Here is a 26,342-nt window from a genome sequence, read left to right on the forward strand (position 1 = left end):
AAAGAAATGAAAATAGCAAAATTCTACCAAGGTTTTGACCTAAGCAACTAGTAAGACAGAGAAGAGAAAGACTGAAAATGTGTAGGTTGATAAGCAAGGGATTCAGTTCAGTTTTCATTTTGCTGAATTTGCAATTTCTAAGACACTCAGATATGTCTAGTAGGCAGTTGAAAATACAAACCTGGTGTTCATTAGAGAGGTCTGTGCTGCAGATGTAAATCTGGGAGTCACCCACATGTATTTAAAGCTATAGATAGGGGGATCCCTGGGTGGCGCAGAGGTTTGGTGCCTGCCTTTGGCCCAGGGCGTGATCCTGGAGACCCGGGATCGAATCCCACGTCGGGCTCCCGGTGCATGGAGCCTGCTTCTCCCTATGCCTATGTCTCTGCCTCTCTCTCTCTCTCTCTCTCTCTGTGACTATCATAAAAATAAAATAAATAAATAAATAAAGCTATAGATAGATAGTAGTTAAAACTATAAAACTGGATGAAATCACCATTAAGTGAGCACAGATGGAGTGGAGAAGCAAAGCCTAATTCCAGGTGCCCTTCAATACTGTGGGTAAAGATGCAGGGGGAAGAGACAAACCAACAAAGGAGACTGAGAAGGAAAAACTTCTTTGCTCTAAGAGCCAAATGAAGAAAATATTCTAAGAATGAGATAATGATCAACTATCAGTGCTGCTGATTAAGATTAAGACTAAAAATTTACCACTGAATTAGCAATGTAGAAGTCAATGGCTACCCTGACAAGTACATTTTGGTGGAGTGTTAAAAACAAAATCCTGGGCAGCCCGCCTGGCTCAGCGGTTTAGCACCTGCCTTCGGCCCAGGGCGTGATCCTGGAGTCCTGGGATTGAGTCCCACAGTCGAACCTTGAAAATACTATGCACAGTGAAAGAAATTAGTCACAGAAGACCACATATTCCATAATTCTATTTATATGAAATGTCCAGAAAGACCAATCTAGAGAACCAGAAAGTAAATTAGTAGTTGCCTACAGCTAGAAAGGGAAGGTATGATATGTGAAGCGACTGCTGAAAGGTCTGACTTTTTAGGGGTGAAACAAAAATATTCTAAAATTAGAATCTGATAATGGTTGACTACACCAGAAAACAGTGGATTATACACCTTAAATGGACATATTAATTTTATCTCAATAAAGCTGTTAAAGTAAATAAATTTTTGAGATTTTTTGTCTAAGATGGGAGAAAACACATATTTTTATGAAGATATGAAAGATCCAGTAGAAGGAAAAAACTAATGATGTAGGAGGTGGCAATTAAGCAAAGTTCTAAGGTGAGAGTGCAAAGAATATAGTGCAGAAATAGAGGAAATGACATTAGACAGAAGCACAGAAAGGTAGCTCATCTACAAATGACAGGATAGCAGAGACTATGGGTATAAACAGTGATAGGTGGATACAGTGATGGGAGTCTGTGAACATTCTCTACTGACTGCTTCCATTTTCTCAGTGAAACAAGCAAGGTCATCATCTGAGAGTGAGCACAGGGGAAGAGACTTTACAGAAGAGGAGAGAGGAAGAAGAAAGTGGACAATTATATGACTAGAATATTCAATATTCTAGTATTCTACTGAGCCAGCCAGTAACTGAAAGTGAGATGGCCTGGCATGCTTTCTCCAGCCATATTTAGCTGCTGGGGCAGGGGCAGAGAGTAGAAGTAAACAAAATTGTGTATAACCAGCACTTGGGTTATAGCCTAGAGATTATGTCAAAGTAAGGGAGAGAAGGGAAGGCAAGGGAATGACTATAACGAATGAATGTGGAATTTAAACGGAGAGGAGAGAAACTGGAGATAGGTAAGTACTATTTCACCTGAGTACTTAAATTAGGAGAGTTTAGTAGGAAGGAAAAGGACAGACAGGTCACATTTCCTGGAGATAAAAGTGTCAGAAAAAAAAAAAAAAAAGTGTCAGGATGTGGCAAATAATTAGAGAACTGGTCAATGCATACCAGTTCTCGAGGATAAGTCAATTTTTCTAGTATCTTATTCATTAAATTTTAGAAAGTAGGCCAGGGAACCTACCCACCAAGCCTAACAATTTTTGGTAGGAAAATGAATTTTGAGTTCACACAAAAAATTATTTTGGAAGTCAAGACTACCTTCCATTTTTATAGCATTTTCATTTCAGACTAACCACATTTCAAGTGCTCAACAGCCTTTCATTACACTGTCAACACACTGGCCTAGTCTATATTATAACGTGTCTTGGGACAACTCCTTTCTCTATATTTGTAATATAAAGTGAATATGTAAATTATTACTAAAATATTTCATTGCTGCCTTCAATTTTTAAATACCTTAGTTTTCTTTCAAACATAAAACTAAATATAAAAGGAAACCTAAGTAGGAAACAAAAAACAGTAACTTTTTCTAAATCTCAGTTTATACACTCATTCTGCTGATGGATCTTCTCACTTGACCTTAAATATTTCATCATACCCTTATACAACAATTCAGAAGCTTCGTTTTCATTAATGTATTTCTTTTTCTTCTTTTTTTTTTCACTAATGTATTTCTAAAATAAGTATGAGTATGAGTACCACCAATCAACTAAAACACTACTTGGATGAGTTCTAACATATCACTTAAATCAATTATCCAAATGCACCTAATCTGTTTTGGAAAACAGTCACAACTATTTAAAAAAAAAAAAAAGTTTCTGATACCATAGAGAAAACAAAGGAATTTTTATTTTTTGGATTATTTCAACTATGATTTCGATTACGTAAAAAAAGTACAGTGGAAAATGCACGTTACAATAATTTGCATTTTCCCTGGTTCTGACACTCTATCAAATCTAAATGTTTTGGGGTTTTTTTTAAGATTTTATTTATTTATTTGACAGACTGAGAGAGCACAAGCAGTGGGAGCATCAGAGGGAGAAGGAAAAGTAGGTTCCCTGTTGAGCAGGGAACCCAATGTGGAGTTCGATCCCAGGACCCCATGATCATGACCTGAGCTGAAGACAGATGCCTGACTGACTGAACCATCCAGGCCCCCCTAAGTGTTTCATTTTAAATTGCCTTGTCCATATTGCCTACATACCTAAATAAGACTATTCTCTTTCAGAAAATCTTTTCTTGACTGCAAAAATTCTGTTTCAAACTATAATTTACACTTTTACGTTTTATTTTTCCTGGATCTATCTTCTTTATATAACTGTTTTAACTTCCAATTAGGTGAGAAATTTTTCATATACCAGGACTGTACCTTCTATTCTTAAGCACCTATCTCTAAAGAAGAACTAGCAAAATGGAAAAGGCAAAAGCTTTACAGATAACAGATGAGTTAGTTAAAACAATTCTGTCACATACTCCCTGGAAAACCTGTGTCTCAGATCCTTTATTAACAAAACAGAAATTTGGGGGATCCCTGGGTGTCTCAGTGGTTTAGCACCACCTTCAGCCCAGGGCATGATCCTGGAGTCCAGGGATCCAGTCCCACATCAGGCTCCCTGCATGGAGCCTGCATCTCCCTCTGCCTGTGTCTCTGCCTCTCTCTCTGTCTCTCATGAATAAATAAATAAAATCTTTTTAAAAAAAGAAAACAAATTTTTATAAATCCATTCTGAATTTTGTAAGAATTCAGTAATGACAGGTAAAGCACATGACACAAAGTAGACAACTTGGTAAAGAGTCTAATACTACTGATAAGAATCATCTAAAACTACTTTTAAAAGGTTTACCATAGTTCTTGCTAGTAAAATCTTCAAAAAGTTATATGAAAACATCTCTTCATTCCTCACCAGCAAATATTAAGGAGACTTGTTCCCATCTCTATCCCTACCTGAAATCATATTAAAAGAACTACATGTAGCAGAATAAAATATACCAGCTCTTCTTCTCCCTTTCAACAACAAATGCACTCTTATACATACATTCCTAGCACTAATTTATTGTAAGACTGAATCATATGAAATTGCCATTTTACATGTCAAAATAAAACTATCAACTTATGGCCATCTTCAACGGTTCAATCTGAAATTTACTTGTTCAATGAACACCTCAGTAATAATCCCAGGCTGGTTTATAGTTGCTACATGTAAGCAAAGTCTGTTCAATAAGGGCTTTGAAAAAAGTGAAGTGTAAAAGTTAATTCTTGTTTTAATGCTTTTATTTTGTACACAGTTCTTCCTAACCCCAAAATGTTAATATAAAACATCTTGAATAAATTTCTAAGCTAAAACCTACAATATCTTTGAGAATTATTTTTCGAGTTTATAGAAAAAACACACCAGGAAGAGATGATTGAGTAATGATCATTACACTGATCTGTAAATCCAAGCATACAACTGAAGAACTTCAATATCTTCACCAGAATGACTTATATTCCAAAAACCAACAGTGTTTAATTTAACTAAGACACCTCTTGAGTATAAGAATTACTCTAAATTACACTGTAAGACTCAAAACACAGGAAAAAAAATTATTTGCCAGAGAAATTTGGGGGAAGAATTCTCAACAGAACCTACCTCAATAGTTCTCAAAATTGGTTCAGAATAAAATCACCAAGAGAACTACAACAAAAACCGTAAATGCCCTAATTGTAAAAGAGCAGGGCCCTAATGAAATATGTAATAAAGTTCTGCAGGTGCTTCTAATATGCATCCAGGGTAGATAATCCCTGTTTCTTATGGCTTTATTTTTTCTTCATACATCTACATAAATCAAGACTAAATTTTGAGGAGATATGGTTGGGAGGATGGGATAAATGGGTAATGCACTTTAAGGAGGGCACGTGATGTGATGAGCACCGGGTATTACACACAACTGATGAATTATTGAAAACTATATCTGAAACTAATGATGTACTGTATGTTGGCAAATTGAATTTAATTTTTTTAAAAAATCTATGAAAAAAAAAGACTAAATTTTGAGAATATATTCCCTAAGCCAAGCAAAATTCCAGAGAGTAGAATGTTTTGTTTTGTAAAAAACCATCACCCCTCCACTACCATGAAGACAACACTTATACCGAAAAGCACTTCCATCTCCTGTTCAAAGAACTGTACTAAGACATACTTATTAGAGGAATTAGTAGCAAGGTAGAACATAAAAGAAAATCTGTAGTATTTCACTAGGACCATTATTGTAATATGCAATTATTACTGATATCCCTTTCTGTTTAAAAAAATTTAACTTTCCAAATTATAAATAAAACACTAACAGCTTATTTTAAACAAGTTTAATGAATCAACTAAAAAAGAAATCAGAAAAAAAAAGAAATCAGAAAAAAATACAGAAAAAGAAAAAATGAAAAAGAAATCAGAAATTAGAGAAGAATTAAAAAGATTCATGGAAACTAATGAGAACGAAGATACAACCGTTCAAAAATCTTTGGGATACAGCAAAAGCAGTCCTGAGGGGGAAATACATCGCAATTCAAGCATCCATCAAAAAACTGGAAAGAACTCAAATACAAAACCGAACCTTGCATCTAAAGGAGCTGGACAAAGAACAGCAAATAAAACCTACACCCAGCAGAAGAAGAGAGTTAATAAATATTCGAGCAGAACTCAATGAAATAGAGACCAGAAGAACTGTGGAACAGATCAACAAAACCAGGAGTTGGTTCTTTGAAAGGATAAGATAGATAAACCATTAGCCAGCTTTATTAAAAAGAAGAGAGAAAAGACTCAAATTAATAAAATCATGAATGAAAAAGAGATCACACCAATACCAAGGAAATACAAACGATTTCAAAAACTTATTATGAGCAGCTATATGCCAATAAATCAGGCAATCTAGAAGAAATGGACGCATTTCTGGAAAACCACAAACTACCAAAACTGGAACAGGAAGAAATAGAAAACTTGAACAGGACGATAACCAGGGAGGACACTGAAGCAATCATCAAAAATCTCCCAAGACACAAAAGTCCAGGGCCAGATGGCTTCCCTGGGGAAGTCTATCAAACGTTTAAAGAAGAAAACATACCTATTCTACTAAAGCCGTTCGGAAAGATAGAAAGAGATGGAATACTTCCAAACTCGTTCTATGAGGCCAGCAACACCTTAATTCCAAAACCAAAGACCCCACCAAAAAAGGAGAATGATAGACCAATATCCCTGATGGACACAGATGCAAAAATTCTCAACAAGATACTAGCCAATAGGATACAGTACATTAAGAAGATTATTCACCATGACCAAGTGGGATTTATCCCCGGGATGCAAAGCTGGTTCAACACTCGTAAAGCAATCAATGTGATTGATCATACCAACAAGAGAAAAAACAAGAACCATATGATCCTCTCAATAGATGCAGAGAAAGCATTTGACAAAATACAGCATCCATTCCTGATCAAAACTCTTCAGAGCGTAGGGATAGAGGGAACATTCCTCAGCATCTTAAAAGCCAGCTACGAAAAGCCCACAGCCAATATCATTCTCAATGGGGAAACACTGAGAGCCTCTCCCCTAAGATCAGGAACACAACAGGGATGTCCACTCTCACCACTGCTATTCAACATAATACTAGAAGTCCTAGCCTCAGCAATCACACAACAAAAAGAAATAAAAGGCATTCCAATTGGCAAAGAAGTCAAACTCCCCCTCTTCACTGATGACATGATACTGTACCTAGAAAACCCAAAAGATTCCACCCCAGGATGGCTAGAACTCAGACAGCCATTTGGCAGTGTGGCAGGATACAAAATCAATGCCCAGAAGTCAATGGCATTTGTATACACTAACAATGAGACTGAAGGAAGATAAATTAAGGAGTCAATCCCATTTACAATTGCACCCAAGAGCATAAGATACCTAGGAATAAACCTAACCAAAGAGATAAAAGATCTATACCCTAAAAACTACAGAACACTTCTGGAAGAAATAGAGGAAGACACAAAGAGATGGAAAAATATTCCATGCTCATGAAGTGGAAGAATTAATATTGTGAAAATGTCAATGCTACCCAGGGCAACTTACACATTTAATGCAATCCCTGTCAAAATAGCATGAACTTTCTTCAGAGAGTTGGAACAAATCATCTTAAGATTTGTGTGGAACCAGAAAAGACCCCGAATAGCCAGGGGAGTATTAATAAAGAAAACCATAGCTGGGGGCATCACAATTCCAGATTTCAGGTTGTACTACAAAGCCGTGGTCATCAAGACAATGTGGTACTGGCACAAAAACAGACACATAGATCAATGGAACAGAATAGAGAACCCAGAAATGGACCCTCAACTCTATGGTCAACTAATATTTGACAAAGCAGGAAAGACTATCCACTGGAAAAAGGTCAGTCTCTTCAATAAATGGTGCTGGGAAAATTGGACCGTCACATGCAGAAGAATGAAACTAGACCATTCTCTTACACCACACACAAAGATAAACTCAAAATGGATTAAAGATCTAAGGAATCCTTGGGTGGCGCAGTGGTTTGGCGCCTGTCTTTGGCCCAGGGCGTGATCCTGGAGACCCCAGATCGAATCCACATCGGGCTCCCGGTGCATGGAGCCTGCTTCTCCCTCTGCCTGTGTCTCTGCCTCTCTCTCTCTCTCTCTCTCTCTCTCTCTCTCTCTGTGTGTCTCTCATGAATGAATAAATAAAATCTTTATAAAAAAAAAATCTAAATGTGAGACAAGAATCCATCAAAATCCTAGAGAAGAATACAGGCAACACCCTGTTTAACTTTGGCCACAGCAACTTCTTGCAAGATACATCCAGGAAGGCAAGGGAAACAAAAGCAAAAATGAATTACTGGGACTTCATCAAGATCAAAAGCTTCTGCACAGCAAAAGAAACAGTCAACAAACCTAAAAGACAACCTACAGAATGGGAGAAGATACTTGCAAATGACCTATCAGACAAAGGGCTAGTATCCAAGATCTATAAAGAACTTATGAAACTCAACAGCAAAGAAACAAACAATCCAATCATGAAATGGGCAGAAGACATGAACAGAAATCTCACAGAGGAAGACATAGACATGGCCAACAAGCACATGAGAAAATGCTCCGCATCACTGGCCATCAGGGAAATACAAATCAAAACCACAATGAGATCCCACCTCACACCAGTGAGAAGGGTGAAAATTAACAAGACAGGAAACCACAACTGTTGAAGAGGATGTGGAGAAAGGGGAACCCTCTTGCACTGTTGGTGGAAATGTGAACTGGTGCAGCCACCCTGGAAAACTGTGTGGAGGTTACTCAAAGAGTTAAAAATTGAACTGTCCTTTGACCCAGCAATTGCACTGCTGGGGATTTACCCCAAAAATACAGATGCAGTGAAACGCCAGGACACCTGCACCCCGATGTTCATAGCAGCAATGTCCACAATAGCCAAACTGTGGAAGAGCCTCGGTGTCCACTGAAAGATGAATGGTAAAGAAGATGTGGTCTATGTATACGATGGAATATTACTCAGCCTTTAGAAATGATAAATACCCACCATTTGCTTCGATGTTGATGGAACTGGAGGATATTATGCTGAGTGAAATAAGTCAATCAGAGAAGGATAAACATTATATGGTCTCATTCATTTGGGGAATATAAAAAATAGTGAAAGGTAATAAAGGGGAAAGGAGATAAAATCAGTGAAAATATCAGTGCGGATGACAAAACATGAGAGACACCTAACTCTGGGAAACGAACAAGGGGTAGTGGAAAGGGAGGTGGGCAGAGGGTTGGATTGGCTGGGGGACAAGAACTGAGGGGGGCACTTGGCGGGATGAGCACTGGGTGTTACACTATATGTTGGCAAACTGAACTCCTAAATAAATAAATAAATAAATAGTAAAAAAAATAAAAAAGAAATAACTGAAATATAATTCCTATTTAATTTCAATTTTAACATTTAAAAGTAGTCTAATTAAGAAAATCTTACTGTTCTAGAATCCGAGAATGGATTATATTCATCAAGTCCTGGTGGAACATTTCTTGTCACTTGTGTAACTGATGGGTCCTGGAATAAAATTCAGAGGAAAAAAAGATTACTTATCCTTTAAAGAACAGTTTTTATATTTACAAAGCATCTGCTCTATCTGCACTGTTAGTCACCCAGTGAAGCTAACAGAGAAAAATAAAGATTAACAGATTTACTCAGTCCCATTCCAACAAAGTTGACATTTATACCCACAGCCCTCACATCCTCAACGAAAAAACTAGGTTAGATGCAAATCAGCTGCTATTATTTAAAAAATGAAAACAGCTATGTAGAACCTACTGCACAAGAGCACCTTAGCAAATCTTGGGCAAACCCACCCATTCTTTCCTTTGGTTCCACAATAAGTTGCTGTTTCTCTCTCACTCTCTCTCTCTCTTTCTCTCTCTCTCTCTTTTTTTTTACAATATCCTCCATCAGTTTCTCTACTGCAGATACAAGTACCACATTACAAATCAATGTCATGTACAGACAACATCTAGAGCACCCAAGATTAAGCACCACTTACTTGTATGCTACTCCAATAGTTTCATTTGACTATTTACTTAGTCCTGAACTGTTTCCGCTTTTCCAAGTACATTACCACCGTAGCCCAGTTTTTCAAATCTCTTCATGTTAGGCTTTGAAATAAATAAGTCCCAAAATCCCAGAGAGTTCATCTACTTCTCTTGTGAATGAATGTAAGACACAAACATAATAAACATCTCAACAAAAACCAACTACATAATTAACATAAAAAAGCACTGCAAACTGTAATATAGCCTTGTCAACTTTTATATTCCTAGTCCCAAACTTTGGTATGCATTAGAATCAAAACACAGATTACTGCACCCACCCCCAGGGTTCTAGGATGGGGCAACAGACTCTGTATTTCTAAAAACTTCCCAGGTGATGCTGCTGCTGGTTGGAAAAGCAATGCTCTCTCATCTACATTGTACCTTCTCTAATTCATCTTCGACACATTAATCAAAGTTACTTCTCAAAAATGAAAAGACAACCTTCTCATTTCCCTTCTCCAATACCTCTCGCTCTGTTCCTCATCCATTTCAGGTTTTTTAGAGGCTCTCCACCAAAACAAAATACAAATTCCTCAAAGTGAGATAAAATACTCTGACCATCTAGTTTAGTCCCTGCCTACCTTTCCAGATTCAACTCTCTCACATGGACCTTTCCCTTGCCAGATCTTCACTCTCTACCAGGTCAAACAAGCTATTACATAAGAGCCTTGAACTTGACAAAAAGCAAAAGATAAGGTTAAATTAAAAGCATAGCACAGACAAAAAATAAAAATTTTAGGTTTGCTCAACAATGAAAAGGAGAGAAGGGAATGAAACCTCTCTATTTCCCAGGGTTCTCTTCCCAAATTTATTCAAAAATGAGAGGAGCAAGGGCACCTGGGTGGCTCAGTCCATTAAGCATCGCCCTTTGGCTCAGGTCATGATTCCAGGGTCCTATGATTGAGCCCTGCATCAAGCTCCCTGTTCAGCGAGAGCTCTCTCTCTCAAATATATAAATAAAAATCTTTAAAAAAAAAAAAATGAGTAGCAGGAATGTGTGCCTCGGGGACAAAATTAATAGAAACATGAATATTTTAATTCAAGTTTTCAAGTTGGCACTGCTGTAGTTATCTTATTAACACAGAAGTGACTGGCTCAGTCAATGGAACATGCAACTCTTGATCTCAGCCCCATGTTGGGTGCAGAGATATTTAACTTAAAGAAGAAATTGGTTTTAAAGAGACTCTTCAAGATAGCCTAGCAATCTTCTCTTCTGTAAAGACTCATTCTGAGGAATACTTCATATGCTATTAAAATTTCTGATACCCAAGACATTACATCCCAGGCTTAGTGCTTCCACAGAGCTTAGCATTTATTTCCCTGAATCATAATGATCTTCGTACAAGTTCCTTTTCCGAATTAGGATGTTACATCTCTAAATACAAAAAAATACATAAACAGGTCATTTTTATTTAATCATACATGCCTGGTAATACTACTTGAGTGATTATTACCACTCCCAAAGAGAAAAAAAAACCTAAAAAGTAATTCATCAGAATAGTAGCACCAGAAATAACCAAGAAATACTTCCTGAAAAAAAAACGTACATAAATATGAAGCTAGTTCAAAAATTTACGTGAGAAAATGTTGATCTCACTCATAAGGGAAATACTAATTAAAACTACCCTGACACAACCATTTCCCACCTATCAGATTAGCAAAAATCTTCAAGTCTAACATAGTCTAGTGACAAAGGTGTAAGGAAATAAGAGTTCTCAAACATTACGAATGGGAAGAGAAATTGTTACAACCTCTATGGAGGGACAGTTGGTAATAGCTAGGAAAATCATATCTACATTTATACTTTGACCCACATCTCACTTCTAGGAATTTATTCCTATGATGTACTGACAAAATACTATTTATAATGGAAGACTGGAAAAAACCTAAATGTCTATCAATAGAATATAGTTGAATAAACTATGGTATATGTACATGATAAAGTACTATACAGCTGGGTATTACACAGTTGTAAAATACTATAAGAAAATCTGTACACTACTAGGGAATGAGTGAAAACCCTGCAAAATATAAATGTTACCTCTTATTCAAAGAAAAAAATTAACATGTGCTTACTTAAATGTTTAACAGGATAAAACAAACAACTCCAGGCGTGCCCAGATGGCTCCAGTCTGAAGAACATGCAACTCTTGATCTCAGGGCTCTAAGCTGGAGTCCAGTGTTGGGTGTAGAGGTTACTTAAGTAAAATCTCTTTTTTTTTTTTTAAGATTTTATTTTTTTATTCATGAGAGACAGAGAGAGAGAGAGAGGCAGAGACACAGGCAGAGGGAGAAGCAGGCTCCACGCAGGGAGCCCGATGTGGGACTTGATCCCGGGTCTCCAGGATCATGCCCTGGGCTGAAGGCAGCACCAAACCACTGAGCCACCCGGGCTGCCTACTTAAGTAAAATTTTAAAAAAAAAAATTTTTAAATAAAAAATGAAGTAACTTAAAAAATCCAAAACCTAGTAAGAATGATTACCTATGGGGAGATGAAGAGAATAGTGATAAGAGAACACAGGCTTGGAAGATGGACTGCTGAACATACCTTGTTTTAACTTTTACTTTGGAACCATGAAAATATTATATAATTTTTTAAAAAGTAAAATGTAGAGTGAGAAAGATGGATCATGGTTAGCCAACATTCATGCCATCAATGTCTTCTTTCAACGCTAGTTATGTACGAATCCAATGAGTCCCAATTCTCAGTGTATTAATATATAATATACATAGCAAATTATCAAGTGTCCTTAAATTCACATTAAACTTTTTTAAAGTTCTACATAAGGTATAATAGCTCCAAAGAGATACAGAATGAAATCATTCTTCCAATTTTCCACTTTTAACTACAATAACAGAAATGTACTTGGTTTCCTTCTAGATCCTGAAAGGGTTTAATACAGCCTGAGAGTTAACTGGCAGTTTAACAAAATCATTGTATCAAGTTAACTGAGTTCACTTCTAGTTGTTCTGGAATTTCTCCTTAATGAAGTGTTAGGTGACAAAGCAGTGGACTATGTACAGGATTTGCCAAGAATGATTTAGGAAGATAAAGAATTGCTATCTCTGAATTATTACATAATTAACATTTCAAATCAGTTTTAATAAGCAAATAGTATTGAGGAAGCTGTAGTCTCTAAGCTGAAAGAAAACAAAGTTTAAGATTTAATAATCTTTGGGATCCCTGGGTGGCGCAGCGGTTTGGCGCCTGCCTTTGGCCCAGGGCACGATCCTGGAGACCTGGGATCGAGTCCCACATTGGGCTCCCGGTGCATGGAGCCTGCTTCTCCCTCTGCCTGTGTCTCTGCCTCTCTCTCTCTCTGTGACTATCATAAATAACAAATAAAAAATTAAAAAAAAAAAAGATTTAATAATCTTTTTAAGATTTATTTCATTATTACTCCAAACCAAGAGTCGGACGCTCAACCAACTAAGTTCCCCAGGTGCCCCAAAACGAATAATCTTTTAAAGCCTATTAACCGTCTAGCACTTAGATTACTTCCAATCCTTGCTATAATCCTCCCTGATGGATGGTATTATTCTATTTTTCAAAGAATCTATGGCCTTGAAAAAGGTCAAGAATCTATGGCCTTGAAAAAGGTCAAGAAACTTCCTGTGTGTTTGAGACAAAATATAAAGCAACAACTTTCCACTGCCTATATATATTCTTTCCATCAGATATACTAAAAATAGAATTTACCACAAGCACAGCTTTATCAAGAAAAGACATTGGTCACAGCGCTTAGGTGGTTCAGTGGGCGTCTGACTCTTGATTTCAGTTCAGGTCATGATGTCAGGGTTGTGAAATTAAGCCACAGGTCAGACTTCTCACTCGGCTTGGAGCCTGCTTAAGATTCTCTCTCTCTCCCTCTACCCCTCTCCCTGCCTTTCTCTGCCCTACCTAGGGGGAAAAAAAATAGAAAGAAAAAGACATTAGTTGAGCTAATTGTTTATTAATGATTCCAAAGCTTTGGCAGGAAAATACTATACTTTCTTCTCAACACAACAAAATGAAACTGTTTCAGGTGCTAACTTGGTTACTTCTATGCAAGTGGTTCTCAAACTCAGACACTGGAATCACCTGAAGGGCTTATGAAAACCCAGGTTACTGAACTCTACTCTAAATGTACCTTGATACCTGGGATGGTATCTGAGAATGTGCATTTCTAACAAGGGAAATACCACCCCCCCAAAAAAAAATAAAAATTTTAAAAATTTTTAAAAGAATTTAAATACCCCTTGGGACACCTGGGTGGCTCAGCGGTTTAGCGCTTGCCTTTGGCCCAGGATGTGATCCTGGAGTCCCAGGATCGGGTCCCACGTCGGGCTCCCTGCATGGAGCCTGCTTCTCCCTCTGCCTGTGTCTCTGCCTCTCTCTCTCTGTCTCTCATGAATAAATAGATAAATAAAATCTTTAAAAAATAATAAAATAAATTTTAAAAGTAATAAAACAGGAATAGGTGGAATCAGTGTTCTTTGCTATTTCACGTTCATTAAAACTATGGAAAGACAGTTTACTGCTATTATATTTAAATAAAACCTGCTGTAAAAGAAAGAGTTTTTACGTATGAACATTTACTGATTGCTAGTATACATGGCTCTTGAAATGTAACTAGTCCAAATTAAATATGTTGGAAGTATAAAACACACCATGTTTCTGATTTTAAAGATCTAGCACAAAACAATGTACAATATCTCATTAATGACTTATTTGATGATTATATGCTGAAAAGATATTTTGTATATATCGGGTAAGATAAAATATATTATTAAAATTAGTTTACCTGGGTTCTTTCCATATAGCTACTAAGTAATTTTAAATTACACCCATGACACAAATTATACTTCCACTGGACAGTTTTTTTCCTAGAGCACTCACTAGAATGTGTGCCAGTGCAGGGAGGGGCAGTGGGAGAGAAACAGACTCCCTGCTGAGTGGGGAGCATGATGTAGGATGCTCTTTCAAGACCCTAAGATCACAACCTGAGCCAGAATCAGGAGTCAGATGCTTAACGTACTGAGCCATCCAGACACCTCACCAGATAGTTCTGTTTGCAGCAGTGCAATTTATTCAAGACTGGCTTATAATTTCACTTTCACTCATTTGGACAAATTCAATTGTATTAGCCAAAGGGAAAACAACAAACTAAGACTTAAAGCTGAATTTCCTCTAGTTTTTCAAAATTGCAAAAGATGACAAGAGATCCGATCAGAAGCTTCTCAACCCATTGTCTTCACATAACACAGTAGCAGACGTTTACTATACTTTTTCACTTACCTCATACCTTTTTACAGGAGATACTAGAAGACAATAATTTGAGTATTAAAAACATTTACTACTGAGGGGGGCACTTGGCAGGATGAGTACCGGGTGTTATGCTAAATGTTGGCAAATTGAACTCCAATAAAAAAATTTTTAAATAAAAATAAAAATAAAAACATTTACTAGAAAAGGCATGTTTAGTTCTATGAAGCATGCCTGTGAGAAACTGAAAGCTAAAGCAAAGACAGATTCAAGAAGAGAAAGAGAATTCATCTATTTTAGCACAATACTATTTAATTATGTCTTGTAATCCTCACAACAACCATATGACTTAAATTCTTTATCCTTTCTTTCACTGCTGAGATTACCTCCCACATGTTTAAATAATTTGCCCAAAGTCATATAGAGTAAGTTGACGTGGTAGGATGCAAATTCAAATCTGATCCCTAAGACTGAGTTCTTATAAGAAAATATAATAAAGAAACCAAATTTATGTTTAAAACAATATCTCCTCAAAAGAAAAAGGCTGAATTAAACAAGGCATTGCTCCACAAAACTTAATTAAAATACTCTTCAGTAGCTCTACTTAATCCAATCAATATTACACACTAGACTAGGCAACTTGATTAAATAAGAAAAAGTCCCCGGCTTGAGGCTATGAGAGGCCCTATCTTCAGAGAGTTAAATTTTTCCTCTACTTTTATACCTCTTAGAGCTACTATAATCACAGGAATTTAATAAATACTGAGAATTTCACTTACCTGGAGAATTACTCATTTCTAAATGCCCCAATTATTTTTAAAAAACCGAAGGAACTATGAGAAGCCATTAAAAATCTCAGCAAGTAAAAAAAAAAAAAAAAAAAATCTCAGCAAGACTCTAAAACAACATGTATTTAGCAAACCTTTTATAATAGATTGAAAGAAGTGCTTAACACTAGAAATTATTCAGTAAATCATGACTTTTAAAAACTGGTTTTCAGGGACACCTGGGTGGCTCAGTGGTTGAGTGTCTGCCTTTGGCTCAGGGAATGATCCCACCATCCTGGATCGAGTCCCACTCTAGGCTCCCTGGGGGAAGCCTGCTTCTCCCTCTGCTTCGTCTCTGCCTCTCTCTCTCTGCCCCTCTGTGTCTCTCGTGAATAACTTAAATATTTTTTTTAAACCGGTTTTCATTTTCATTATAAGTCATGACAGCCTTACTAAAACCTAAAAGCAACTCACAGACTAATTTTTGTGAACCGAAATTAGTACTTAGTAAATTAAAACTAAAGCAATCACACCCAAGCAGATTTAATGAGAAACCACTTCACACCTACTAGAATGGCTACAAATAAGAAGACAGAGACAACTGTTAGCAAGCATATAAACAAACTAATCTGCTGGTGAGAATGTAAAATGGTAGTCATTTTGGAAGTTACAAAATTACCTAGCAGTCCAATTCCTAGGTATATATCCAAGGGAATGAAGGCATGTCCCCACACAATAATTTGTATGCAAATATTCATAGCAACACTATTCCTAACAGTCAAAAAGTGAAAATAACCCAAATTTATATCAACCGACAAATAAAATGTATATCCATACCATAAAATTGTTATTTGGCAATAAAAAGAAATGAAGTCCTGATACATGCTACAACATTCATGAACCTTGAATACATTATGCTCTGGAAAGCTGCCAACCATCAAAGACTACATACTGCATGACTCCATTTACATGAAATGCCCAGAAAGTATATTAGGGGCTGCCCAGAGCTGGAGGAACTGGGGAAAATGGGGAATGACTGCTGCTAACAGGGTTTCTTTTGGGAGTGATGAAACGTTTCTAAAGTTGATAGTGATGAATACACAACTGCAAATATACTAAAAACCACTAAGTTGTACACTTTAAATGGGTGAACTGTGCAGTCTGTTTATTATATCTCAAAGCTTTTTTTTTTAAGATTTTATTTATTTATTCATGAGAGACAGAGAGAGACAGGCAGAGACACAGGCAGAGGGAGAAGCAGGCTCCATGCAGGGCCAGATGTGGGACTGGATCCCAGGTCTCCAGGATCACACCCCGGGCCAAAGGCAGGAGCTAAACTGCTAAGCCACCCAGGGATCCCCTCAAAGCTGTTTTTAAAAAAGAAAATCTGATGTAGTATTTCTTGGAATATATGTTGCCAACCAGCTATAATACATCTCTAAGTCTTCAAAATCTAAATACCACCTTAGTCATTAAAGAGAAACACTCATTAGGCAAGAAGTAAGGACAGAGGGGGCAGGGTATTAGCTATCAAGGATCATGACGACACCAAAACTTCCTATATACTCAATCACCAAAATTTCTTTTTGGGATTTGAGAAACTGGATAGCTAATACAACTACATGCCCCACTACTAACACAATGAAATCTAAAGACATAAGAAGAAAAAGAGTGGGATCCCTGGGTGGCGCAGCGGTTTGGCGCCTGCCTTTGGCCCAGGGCGCGATCCTGGAGACCCGGGATCGAATCCCACATCGGGCTCCCGGTGCATGGAGCCTGCTTCTCCCTCTGCCTGTGTCTCTGCCTCTCTCTCTCTCTGTGACTATCATAAATAAATAAAAATTAAAAAATATATTTAAAAAAAAAAAAAAAAAGAGTAATCATGAAGAACAGGAAAATAATTGGTCATATGTCTGTCAATGACCTGCAAGTTCAATCACTTTTGACAAACCGTGGAAATGGTATCCTAGGAATCAGATAACAGTAAGTCTTCCCACGTAAATATCACTCATTTTTAGTGAACTGTTAGGAAATTTTTGTATAGAAAAGGTTGTTTCATCATACAAAGTAGTTCTTCACCAAGATTAATTACTTTTTGATCTTTCTCCTTTAAGATATTAATACTGAGGGGCAGCCTAGGTGGCTCAGAGGTTTAGCACCGCCTTCAGCCCAGGGCATGATCCTGGAGACCTGGAATCAAGTCCCAGGTCGGGCTCCCAGCAAGGAGCCTGCTTCTCCCTCTGCCTGTGTCTCTGCCTCTTTCTTTCTCTCTCTCTCTCTCTCTGTATCTCTCATGAATAAATAAATAAATCTTTAAAAATATATATATTAATACTGAAATTACCAGAACAATTTACTCTTAAACATGACAAAGACCTATGAACAAATTTTAAAAGGTCTTTTTTTGTCATGAACAGTGAACTTTTTTTTTTTTTAACAGTGAACTTTTAAATGTAGTTTTTCCATCTGAGAATAAATGTATATATACTTAATACAACATTTTCTTATGAAACAAAATCTGGCTAAATGAACTACTCTTGCTAACTTGGTAGTTAAAATCCCCAGGCCAGTACTTAAGATCAAAAGCACCACCAAAGCCAGGCATTCTGTACAACAATATATACCCATCAGGGGGAAAATGTTCAGAATTCCAATTGTGACAACGGGGATTCATCTCCTGCTAGCTTTCCATGACTTTGAAAAGTAATCATAAACTTTCTAAACTATTAGGCTATAATGTAATAATAATTTTTAAAAACCAGAGGTCCTTTCCAAAAACCATCAACATTTAAATGACCAAATGTACATCCTTCCAACATTTAAACAAAACTTACACCATAAAAATACAATGACCTATCCTTATTACTCTCATTCTGATCTATAACAGCTTCTAAAATACCCAAGCTTTGTAAGACAACCAGCAATTTTTATGTTTTCTTTTTGTTACTATTTCTGTTAAAACCAAAAAAATTAATAGTAAAAATTACAGTCTGATAAAATAGAGGCAATTTAGGGATAAAATAAAAGGAGAATGATCACATGCTCTAACCAAAGATAATCTTGCACCATTAGTTCTCTGGTATTTTAAGAGCTTCCCATCTTTACCTTGATTCAAAAAATATTCCTATAAGAAATATAAGAAAACAACAAATAATGAAGGCAGAAAAATTCAGTAACTTGCCTAAGGTCACTCAAGTAAAGAAGTAGAGAAGGAAACCTAGACAGCCTGGTTCCAGAGACACCCTTTTAACTATTCCCCATTACAAGTGACGATAAACCTCTGCAAACTTCATTTACCCCTTCCTCTAATCCCCCTAATATCAGGCTAAGAACACAGAAATGCCTGTCTGTAATATACATACTTCACAGAACATTTTCTTATGAACTCAATGCTAAATGGTGATTAAGTTCCCTTGAGACTCAAATACAAACATCTCCATTAAAAAAAATTTTTAATCATATAGAAAAAGTATACAGTACATGTCTTTTAACCTTGGGGAATACATTAATTTGCATTTTTACAATACACCACTGACTTATAAGCAATTCACTAAAATTTATGACTATTTGAGATGCCAAAAATTAAGCATGCTACACCATAAATAAAACCACAAGACTGACTAAATCAACCTAAGACAAGCCTCAATAGCTTTAGGAAAATTGTTAAATGGTGGTAAAATTAGACTAGGAAACAAGCCCCTGGCCATCTCTGGCCAATAGTCCTGGTGCTCTTTTCCTATCACCTCCTACTTTCACTTCTCACCACTTTCCATATGTATTCCAAATCATCACACAAGGATTCTAAACACCATTAGAAGACAGCCATAAGAAGGGGCACATGGGTGGCTCCAAAGTTTAAGGGTCTGACTATTGGTTTGGCTCAGGTCATGATCTCATAGGTCATAGAAGGAGCCCCACACTTAGCGTGAAGTCTGCTTGAACATTCTCTCCCTCTGCCCCTCCCCCATTCGAGCTTCCTCTTCCCTCTTACTCTAAAATAAATAAATATATCTTTAAAAAAAGAAGAGATAAGTAAAATGGCTACCAATAGCACGCATACAATTCCGCCACTGCTTGTATCTCTGAGAAAGTAGAAACTTCCAATATTTATTTTGTATATATTGTTTCTACAGTATGCATTCTTTTGACTAATTGTGAAGCAAAAACTTTTAATAATTAAATAAACTAATTCACTTGCATTCAAATGTCTGATTTTTTCTTCTATTATCAGTTAAAATTATCATTGTATAACCATCACAAATCCTTTCTTCCTAATTTAATCTCACCAATACTCAAAATGCATTATATCACATACATTCCCTGCTTTATTAAAGAACTTCAAATATTTTTGCTTATCTGCAAAAATATATTCAATAATTCATCTATATTCTGTAAAATAAATGTAAGAAAAGGAAAAGTATCAAGTTGGTAATATTGATAATGTGTTCATAATTGCATTCTAAAAAAAAGTATAAAACTCATTATTAAACTTTGATAAAAATATATTGATGCAAGCACAGATTTACAAGCAAATGTAACACCAGCTCTGGCAACTTTGGAAGGCAGGTAAGTTAATATACTTTAGGGACACTCAGGTACTTGGGAGCCATTTTCCATGAAATATGAAGGCTTATTTATTTACTTATTAAAGATTTTATTTATTTATTCATGAGAGACACAGAGAGAGGCAGAGACATAGGCAGCAGAGACTTAGGCAGGCGGAGGAGAAGCAGGCTCCCTGATGAGGAACTCGATCCTGGAACTCCAGGATCACGACCTGAGCCAAAGGCGATACTCAACCACATGAGCCACCCAGGTGTCCCAAGGCTTTTTTTAGATAAAAGTATTTCTTTTGCAAAAACAAAAGATTAAAAGAAAGAATACAAAAATTTTTGAAGAGGGTGCCAAGATCATTCCATGGGAAAAGAATAATCTGTTCAGCAAATGGTATTAGAACTGGATGATACATTAAAAACAATTAAGTTCAACCTTACTTCACACAATATATAAGAATTAACTCAAAATGCATCACAAACCTAAATTTAAGAGCTAAAACTGTAAAACCCATAGAAAAAACCATAAGGGTAAATCTTCATTACCTCAGATTTGCAAAGGATTCTTAGACAATATCAAAACACAAACCACAAAATAAAGATAATTTGGACTTAATCAAAATTTGTAACTTTTGTGCTTGGATGGACATTAACTAGAAAGAAGGTAATTGACAAAATATGAGAAAGTATCTATAAATCAGATACACTTGACACTTGAGCAATGCAGGGGTTAAGGGAAGACAGACACCGCCCCCCCAGGGGCAATAGAAAGTCAGCATATAACTTTTGACACCCCAAAAACTAATAATAGCCCACCAGTATAGAAGCCATACTTGGTAACAGTCAACTAATACACATTGTGCATGTTATATGTATTATAAACTATATTCTGACAATAAAGCTAGAAAAAAGAAAATATTAGGAAAATCATATGGACGAGCAAACACATTTACAGTAATATACTGTATTTATTGAAGATAAGTGAACCTATGTAGTTCAAACATGTTCTTCAAAGATCAACTGTACTTGGATAAAAGACTTTATATCCAAAATATATAAAAATCTTACAGTTCAATTAAAAAAGACAACCCAATTTAAAAATAGGCAAAGGATCTGAATATATGTATGTATATGTATGTATGTATATCTGAATATATATATATCTGAATTTATATATGAACATATCTTCTCCAAGGAAGCTATACAAATGACCAATAAGCACATAAAAATATGCTCAACACCATACAGCCATCAGAGGAATGAAAATCAAAACCACAATATTTCATATTAGGATGCCCAGAATCATAAATAGGTAATGAGTATTGATGAGAATGTAGATAAAGCAGAACCCTCATATGCTGCTGGTTCAAATATAAAATGGTGCACCAGCTTTGGAAAACAGTCTGGCAGTTCTTCAAATAATTCAACATAGTTACCATAATGACCCAGCAATTCTGCGCCTAGGTATATACACAAGAGAATTTAAAACAAGTGTCAAACAAAAACTTGTACTCCAATGTTTACAGCAGCATTATTTATAATAGTCAAAAGTGGCAACTACCCAAATACCCATCAAATAATGAACTGGGCAATACTAATTCTTAAAAGCACTCAAAGCCAAATGCCAGGGAGATTACTGCATTGCTCTCTTCATACAGGTTTACAAAGAGTTCTTGTGGCAGTTCTTACACAAAGGAAGGAAACACAGAGCTCCAACACTTGTCTACAATGTGAAGGCAAAAGCTATAGGGCAGTAATGTCTCAGGAGGAACAAATGAAACGGAATAAAAGTGATAGTGGGCTTGGTACAAAGTCAAATCCAACCAATCTCTACACATCATCTTTTAGTTTCCTCACCTACTGAAAGCTGGAAAATTTCCCTGTTGTGATTTAAAAACATCTCCTTGTGTTTGGATTTTCATTACCCTGTCACAAAAAACTAAGCACAGATTTAATTATATCATGCAGACCTGTATTCTTTCATTTAGATCTATAATTGATCTAAATACAGGTTTAATTCTATCATGGTTTTGTCAAGAAAATGTAACTTTGCAATTACCTTTTGGCAATTCCAGCTGAACGAAAGACTCAAGTCACCTCAAATGCTGGGGGAAGGGAAGATATTTTAAAGATACATACAGAAAGAAGGATGCCAGGTTTCAAAAACTAGCATTCTTCAAAATGTGACAACATATCTTGTAGTTCAAGAGCAGCTCTGTTAAGAAACAGGCATTACAGGGATCCCTGGGTGGCGCAGCGGTTTAGTGCCTGCCTTTGGCCCAGGGCGCGATCCTGGAGACCCGGGATCTTCATGTCGGGCTCCCGGTGCATGGGGCCTGCTTCTCCCTCTGCCTATGTCTCGCCTCTCTCTCTCTCTCTCTCTCTCTCTCTCTCTGTGACTATCATAAATAAATAAAAATTTTTTAAAAATCTTAAAAAAAAAAAAAAAAAGAAACAGGCATTACAGAAACTGACCCTCAGAAGCTCTGGTCAAATAATTACTACTCCAGGGCTTTGTGATTAGATAATTTGGCTCTTTCCCCTTGTCTTTCCATGGTACTCCCACTGTAACTACAGGACTTTTTCTGTGTGCTTTCAGTTTATGGTCCTGAAAAAGATAGCTCACTTAACTATCACTGTTACTATTGGAGCAAAATTTTGCACCAAACAATCTTATCTGCTCCTGATCATCTCAGAGAATGGCTTTCCTTGGACTAAGTAACTTTGATAAGAGTCAAATGGGGACAGCAGCATGGTCACACAAAAGAGGCCATGATCATCTATCACATAAGCAACCACTCAGGACACCCTCAGCAGACTTTGAGGCTCAGCACAGCAGGCTCCCAAAATACAAAGCCTCCTCTCTAGCTTATATGATCAGATGCAATCCCAATACCTAATAGATTACAACAGGATAGAATTTATGCACTCACAAAATGGTCAATACAGGTAAAAAAGAAAAAGAAAAAAGCAACAATTACACAGTTTAAAAGTAGAAAAAAAGAAAAAAAAAAAAAAACCTGGGACAAAAGTCTCTATCTTAGCATCTCTGGGATATCACTCTAATTCTGCTTTAAGTCCTTCAACTGCTGGGGAACTCCATACCAAAAAAAAAAAAAAAAAAAAAAAGGGAGGCATTGTCAGGCTATCCTAACAGATCTTTAAAAATCTTTAGGTTAGGTGCACCTGGGTGGCTCCGTTAAGCATCTGTCTTCTGCTCAAGTCCTGCTGGGGGGGCAGGAGAGGGGGGGTGTTAGAGTTGGGGGGAGTTGGCTTCTCCCTCCCCTCTGCCCCTCCCCCTTCTCTCTTTTTCTCTCTCTCTCTCAAGTAAATAAAATATTTTTTTAAAAAGTCTTGGGCAGGGGACCCCTGGGTGGTGCAGCGATTTGGCGCCTGCCTTTGACCCAGGATCGAATCCCACGTCGGGCTCCCGGTGCATGGAGCCTGCTTCTCCCTCTGCCTTTGTCTCTGCCTCTCTCTCTCTGTGTGTGTCTCTCGTGAATAAATAAAATCTTTAAAAAATAAAAAATAAATAAGTAAAATAAATAAAAAGACTTTGTGGGGGATCCTGTTGTGCCCAAGATTGCGAATCCAAGAAACCACCAAGGAGCCGACACCGATGCAAACACACGAGGGTTTATTTACAAGCTCGAGCTCAGGTCCAAGTATACCCGACACAGCGGAACAGGGACTTGGACCCCGAAGTGGGTTACAGCTGGGTTTTTTTATAGGCTGGTCTAGGGATTTTCAGAAGGGATGGAGGAATTTCTCAAGTTCTGTTTACATTTTGATATGGGGCTTTCAAGGGCATTGAGCTCTGTTCTCATTCTAATATGGGACTTTCTATCACAGGTGTGGGCTCTGTTGTCTTTCGGATATGGGATTCTCTGCCGAGGGCAATTCTGAGCTCTGTTGTCTTTTTTTTTTTTTTTTTAATTTATTTTTTATTGGTGTTCAATTTACTAACATACAGAATAACCCCCAGTGCCGTCACCCATTCACTCCCACCCCCTGCCCTCCTCCCCTTCTACCACCCCCAGTTCGTTTCCCAGAGTTAGCAGTCTTACGTTCTGTCTCGCTTTCTGATATTTCCCACACATTTCTTCTCCCTTCCCTTATATTCCCTTTCACTATTATTTATATTCCCCAAATGAATGAGAACATATAATGTTTGTCCTTCTCCGACTGACTTACTTCACTCAGCATAATACCCTCCAGATCACTTGCCATCAGGGAAATACAAATCAAAACCACAATGAGATACCACCTCACACCAGTGAGAATGGGGAAAATTAACAAGGCAGGAAACAACAAATGTTGGAGAGGATGCGGAGAAAAGGGAACCCTCTTACACTGTTGGTGGGAATGTGAACTGGTGCAGCCACTCTGGAAAACTGTGTGGAGGTTCCTCAAACAGTTAAAAATAGACCTGCCCTACGACCCAGCAATTGCACTGTTGGGGATTTACCCCAAAGATACAAATGCAATGAAACGCCAAGACACCTGCACCCCGATGTTTATAGCAGCAATGGCCACGATAGCCAAACTGTGGAAGGAGCCTCGGTGTCCAACGAAAGATGAATGGATAAAGAAGATGTGGTTTATGTATACAATGGAATATTACTCAGCTATTAGAAATGACAAATACCCACCATTTGCTTCTGTTGTCTTTCTGATATGGGATTACCTGCTGAGGACATCGAGGACATTCTGCAGTTTTTCCTATAAAGTTCAGCTTTTATTCACAGGGGCTTAAGATGGCTGTACTTGTGCTAATGCTAAACTTGAGGTGGAATGGCCTTGATTTTTCTCAGCCTCCACAATCCCTGGGTGGCTCAGCGGTTTATTTATTTATTTATTTTGGTTCAGCGGTTTAGAGCCTGCCTTCGGCCCAGGGTGTGATCCTGAAGTCACAGGATCGAGTCCTGCATCAGCGTCCCTGCATGGAGCCTGCTTCTCCCTCTGCCTGTGTTTGCCCCCACCCCCCTGTCTCTGTCTCTCATGAATAAGTAAATAAAATCTAAAATAAAAAATAAAAAAGTAAAAAGTCTTTGTGTTAGGACAAAATCTATTTTCATATAAACTGTCAATTAGCCTTTATTTTTTTTTCTGAAGCAAAAACAGGTTTATTCACTCCAGCAAGAAGCCTTCAACTATGTGAATATCTCACTTCTCCTTAGCCTCCTGTAGATTATTAACCCATTGAAGAACTTAAATCATTCTTCCTAAGGCTTGATTCCAGACCCACAGCCATTCTGACTTCTTTGGGCACATCTTGTTTTGTTCAAACCACTCTTTAAATACACACTTGGAACTGAAGACAGTACCAGTGGGTCAGACAAGAACAGAATATTATAGATTCTTCTTTAGGAAATCGCCACTAATTTCATTAATCCAATATATATTTTTCAAGAACTATATCACTCTAGTGATTCATATTAAATATCCCATAAATTTCCTGGATCTGCATTGAGCACTACTAAATATTATTTTTTTAAAAAAAGATTTTTTGGCAGCAATACCAGCAAAAGAATAGTTTACTTTCAAATTTTTCACCATCATCTCAATTATGATTATTGTTAAAGCCATGATACCAAAGTAAAATCAAATACTAGTTCTGTCATGTAGCATCTGTAAGAGGTACTCCACCACACTAACAGCCTCCCACTGTACTTGACTGAGAGCTTTCAAAGGTAGCCACAGGAGATGCTCAAGCTAGACAAAAAGTTTTCTACATATCTTTTTTTTTTTTAAGATTTATTTATTCATGAAAGAGAGAGAGAGAGTGAGAGGCAGAGACACAGACAGAGGGAGAAGCAGGCTCTATGCAGGGAGCCTGATGTGGGACTCGATCCTGGGACTCCAGGATCACACCCTGGGCCGAAGGCAGGTGCTAAACTGCTGAACCACCCAGGGATCCCCTACATATCTTAATAGTACTGATCCGGAGCACCCTGGAACTCTACCTTAGGTAAAACACATGGTCTCAAAGTGAATTACAGATGCATTTTAAGGGATAGTTTGAACTCTGGTAAAATTAACAACAACAACAAAAAAAATTTTAAGAGAATTGGACTAGCCTGGACTAAAAGGAACAGAGAATATTTCAACATGAAAAGAGGTTTCTGGGCTCCCAACTTTCAGTGGCTAGGAAGCCGGCTGAAAATGTTACTCCGCTGCAAAAAAAAAAGAAAAAGAAAATGTTACTCCGCTGCAAACATTGCTTACAGAAAAAAAGGACTTCTCAGAGGGAGGAACCAAAACCAAAAGAAAGTAATAGATTTGGGAAAGACTTCCAGGTAGC

The 26,342-nt window shown here is 37.2% G+C and overlaps 1 protein-coding gene across 3 annotated transcripts in view; it reads right to left on the reverse strand.

The window, feature by feature from the left end:
• SCAMP1 (secretory carrier membrane protein 1) overlaps positions 1-26,342 on the reverse strand; it is a 120,769-nt gene that overhangs the window by 79,221 nt on the left and 15,206 nt on the right. For 2 of the 3 annotated variants that reach the window (XM_025437241.3, XM_025437243.3), the window contains exon 2: positions 8,859-8,936. The exons of the other annotated variant lie outside the window; for it this stretch is intronic. In XM_025437241.3, the coding sequence (XP_025293026.1) occupies positions 8,859-8,936 (78 nt within the window). The remainder of the gene's footprint in view (positions 1-8,858; positions 8,937-26,342) is intronic. 3 annotated transcript variants of the gene reach the window in all.

Source organism: Canis lupus, chromosome 3, assembly GCF_003254725.2.
Source record: "Canis lupus dingo isolate Sandy chromosome 3, ASM325472v2, whole genome shotgun sequence".
Classification (NCBI taxonomy): domain Eukaryota; kingdom Metazoa; phylum Chordata; class Mammalia; order Carnivora; family Canidae; genus Canis; species Canis lupus.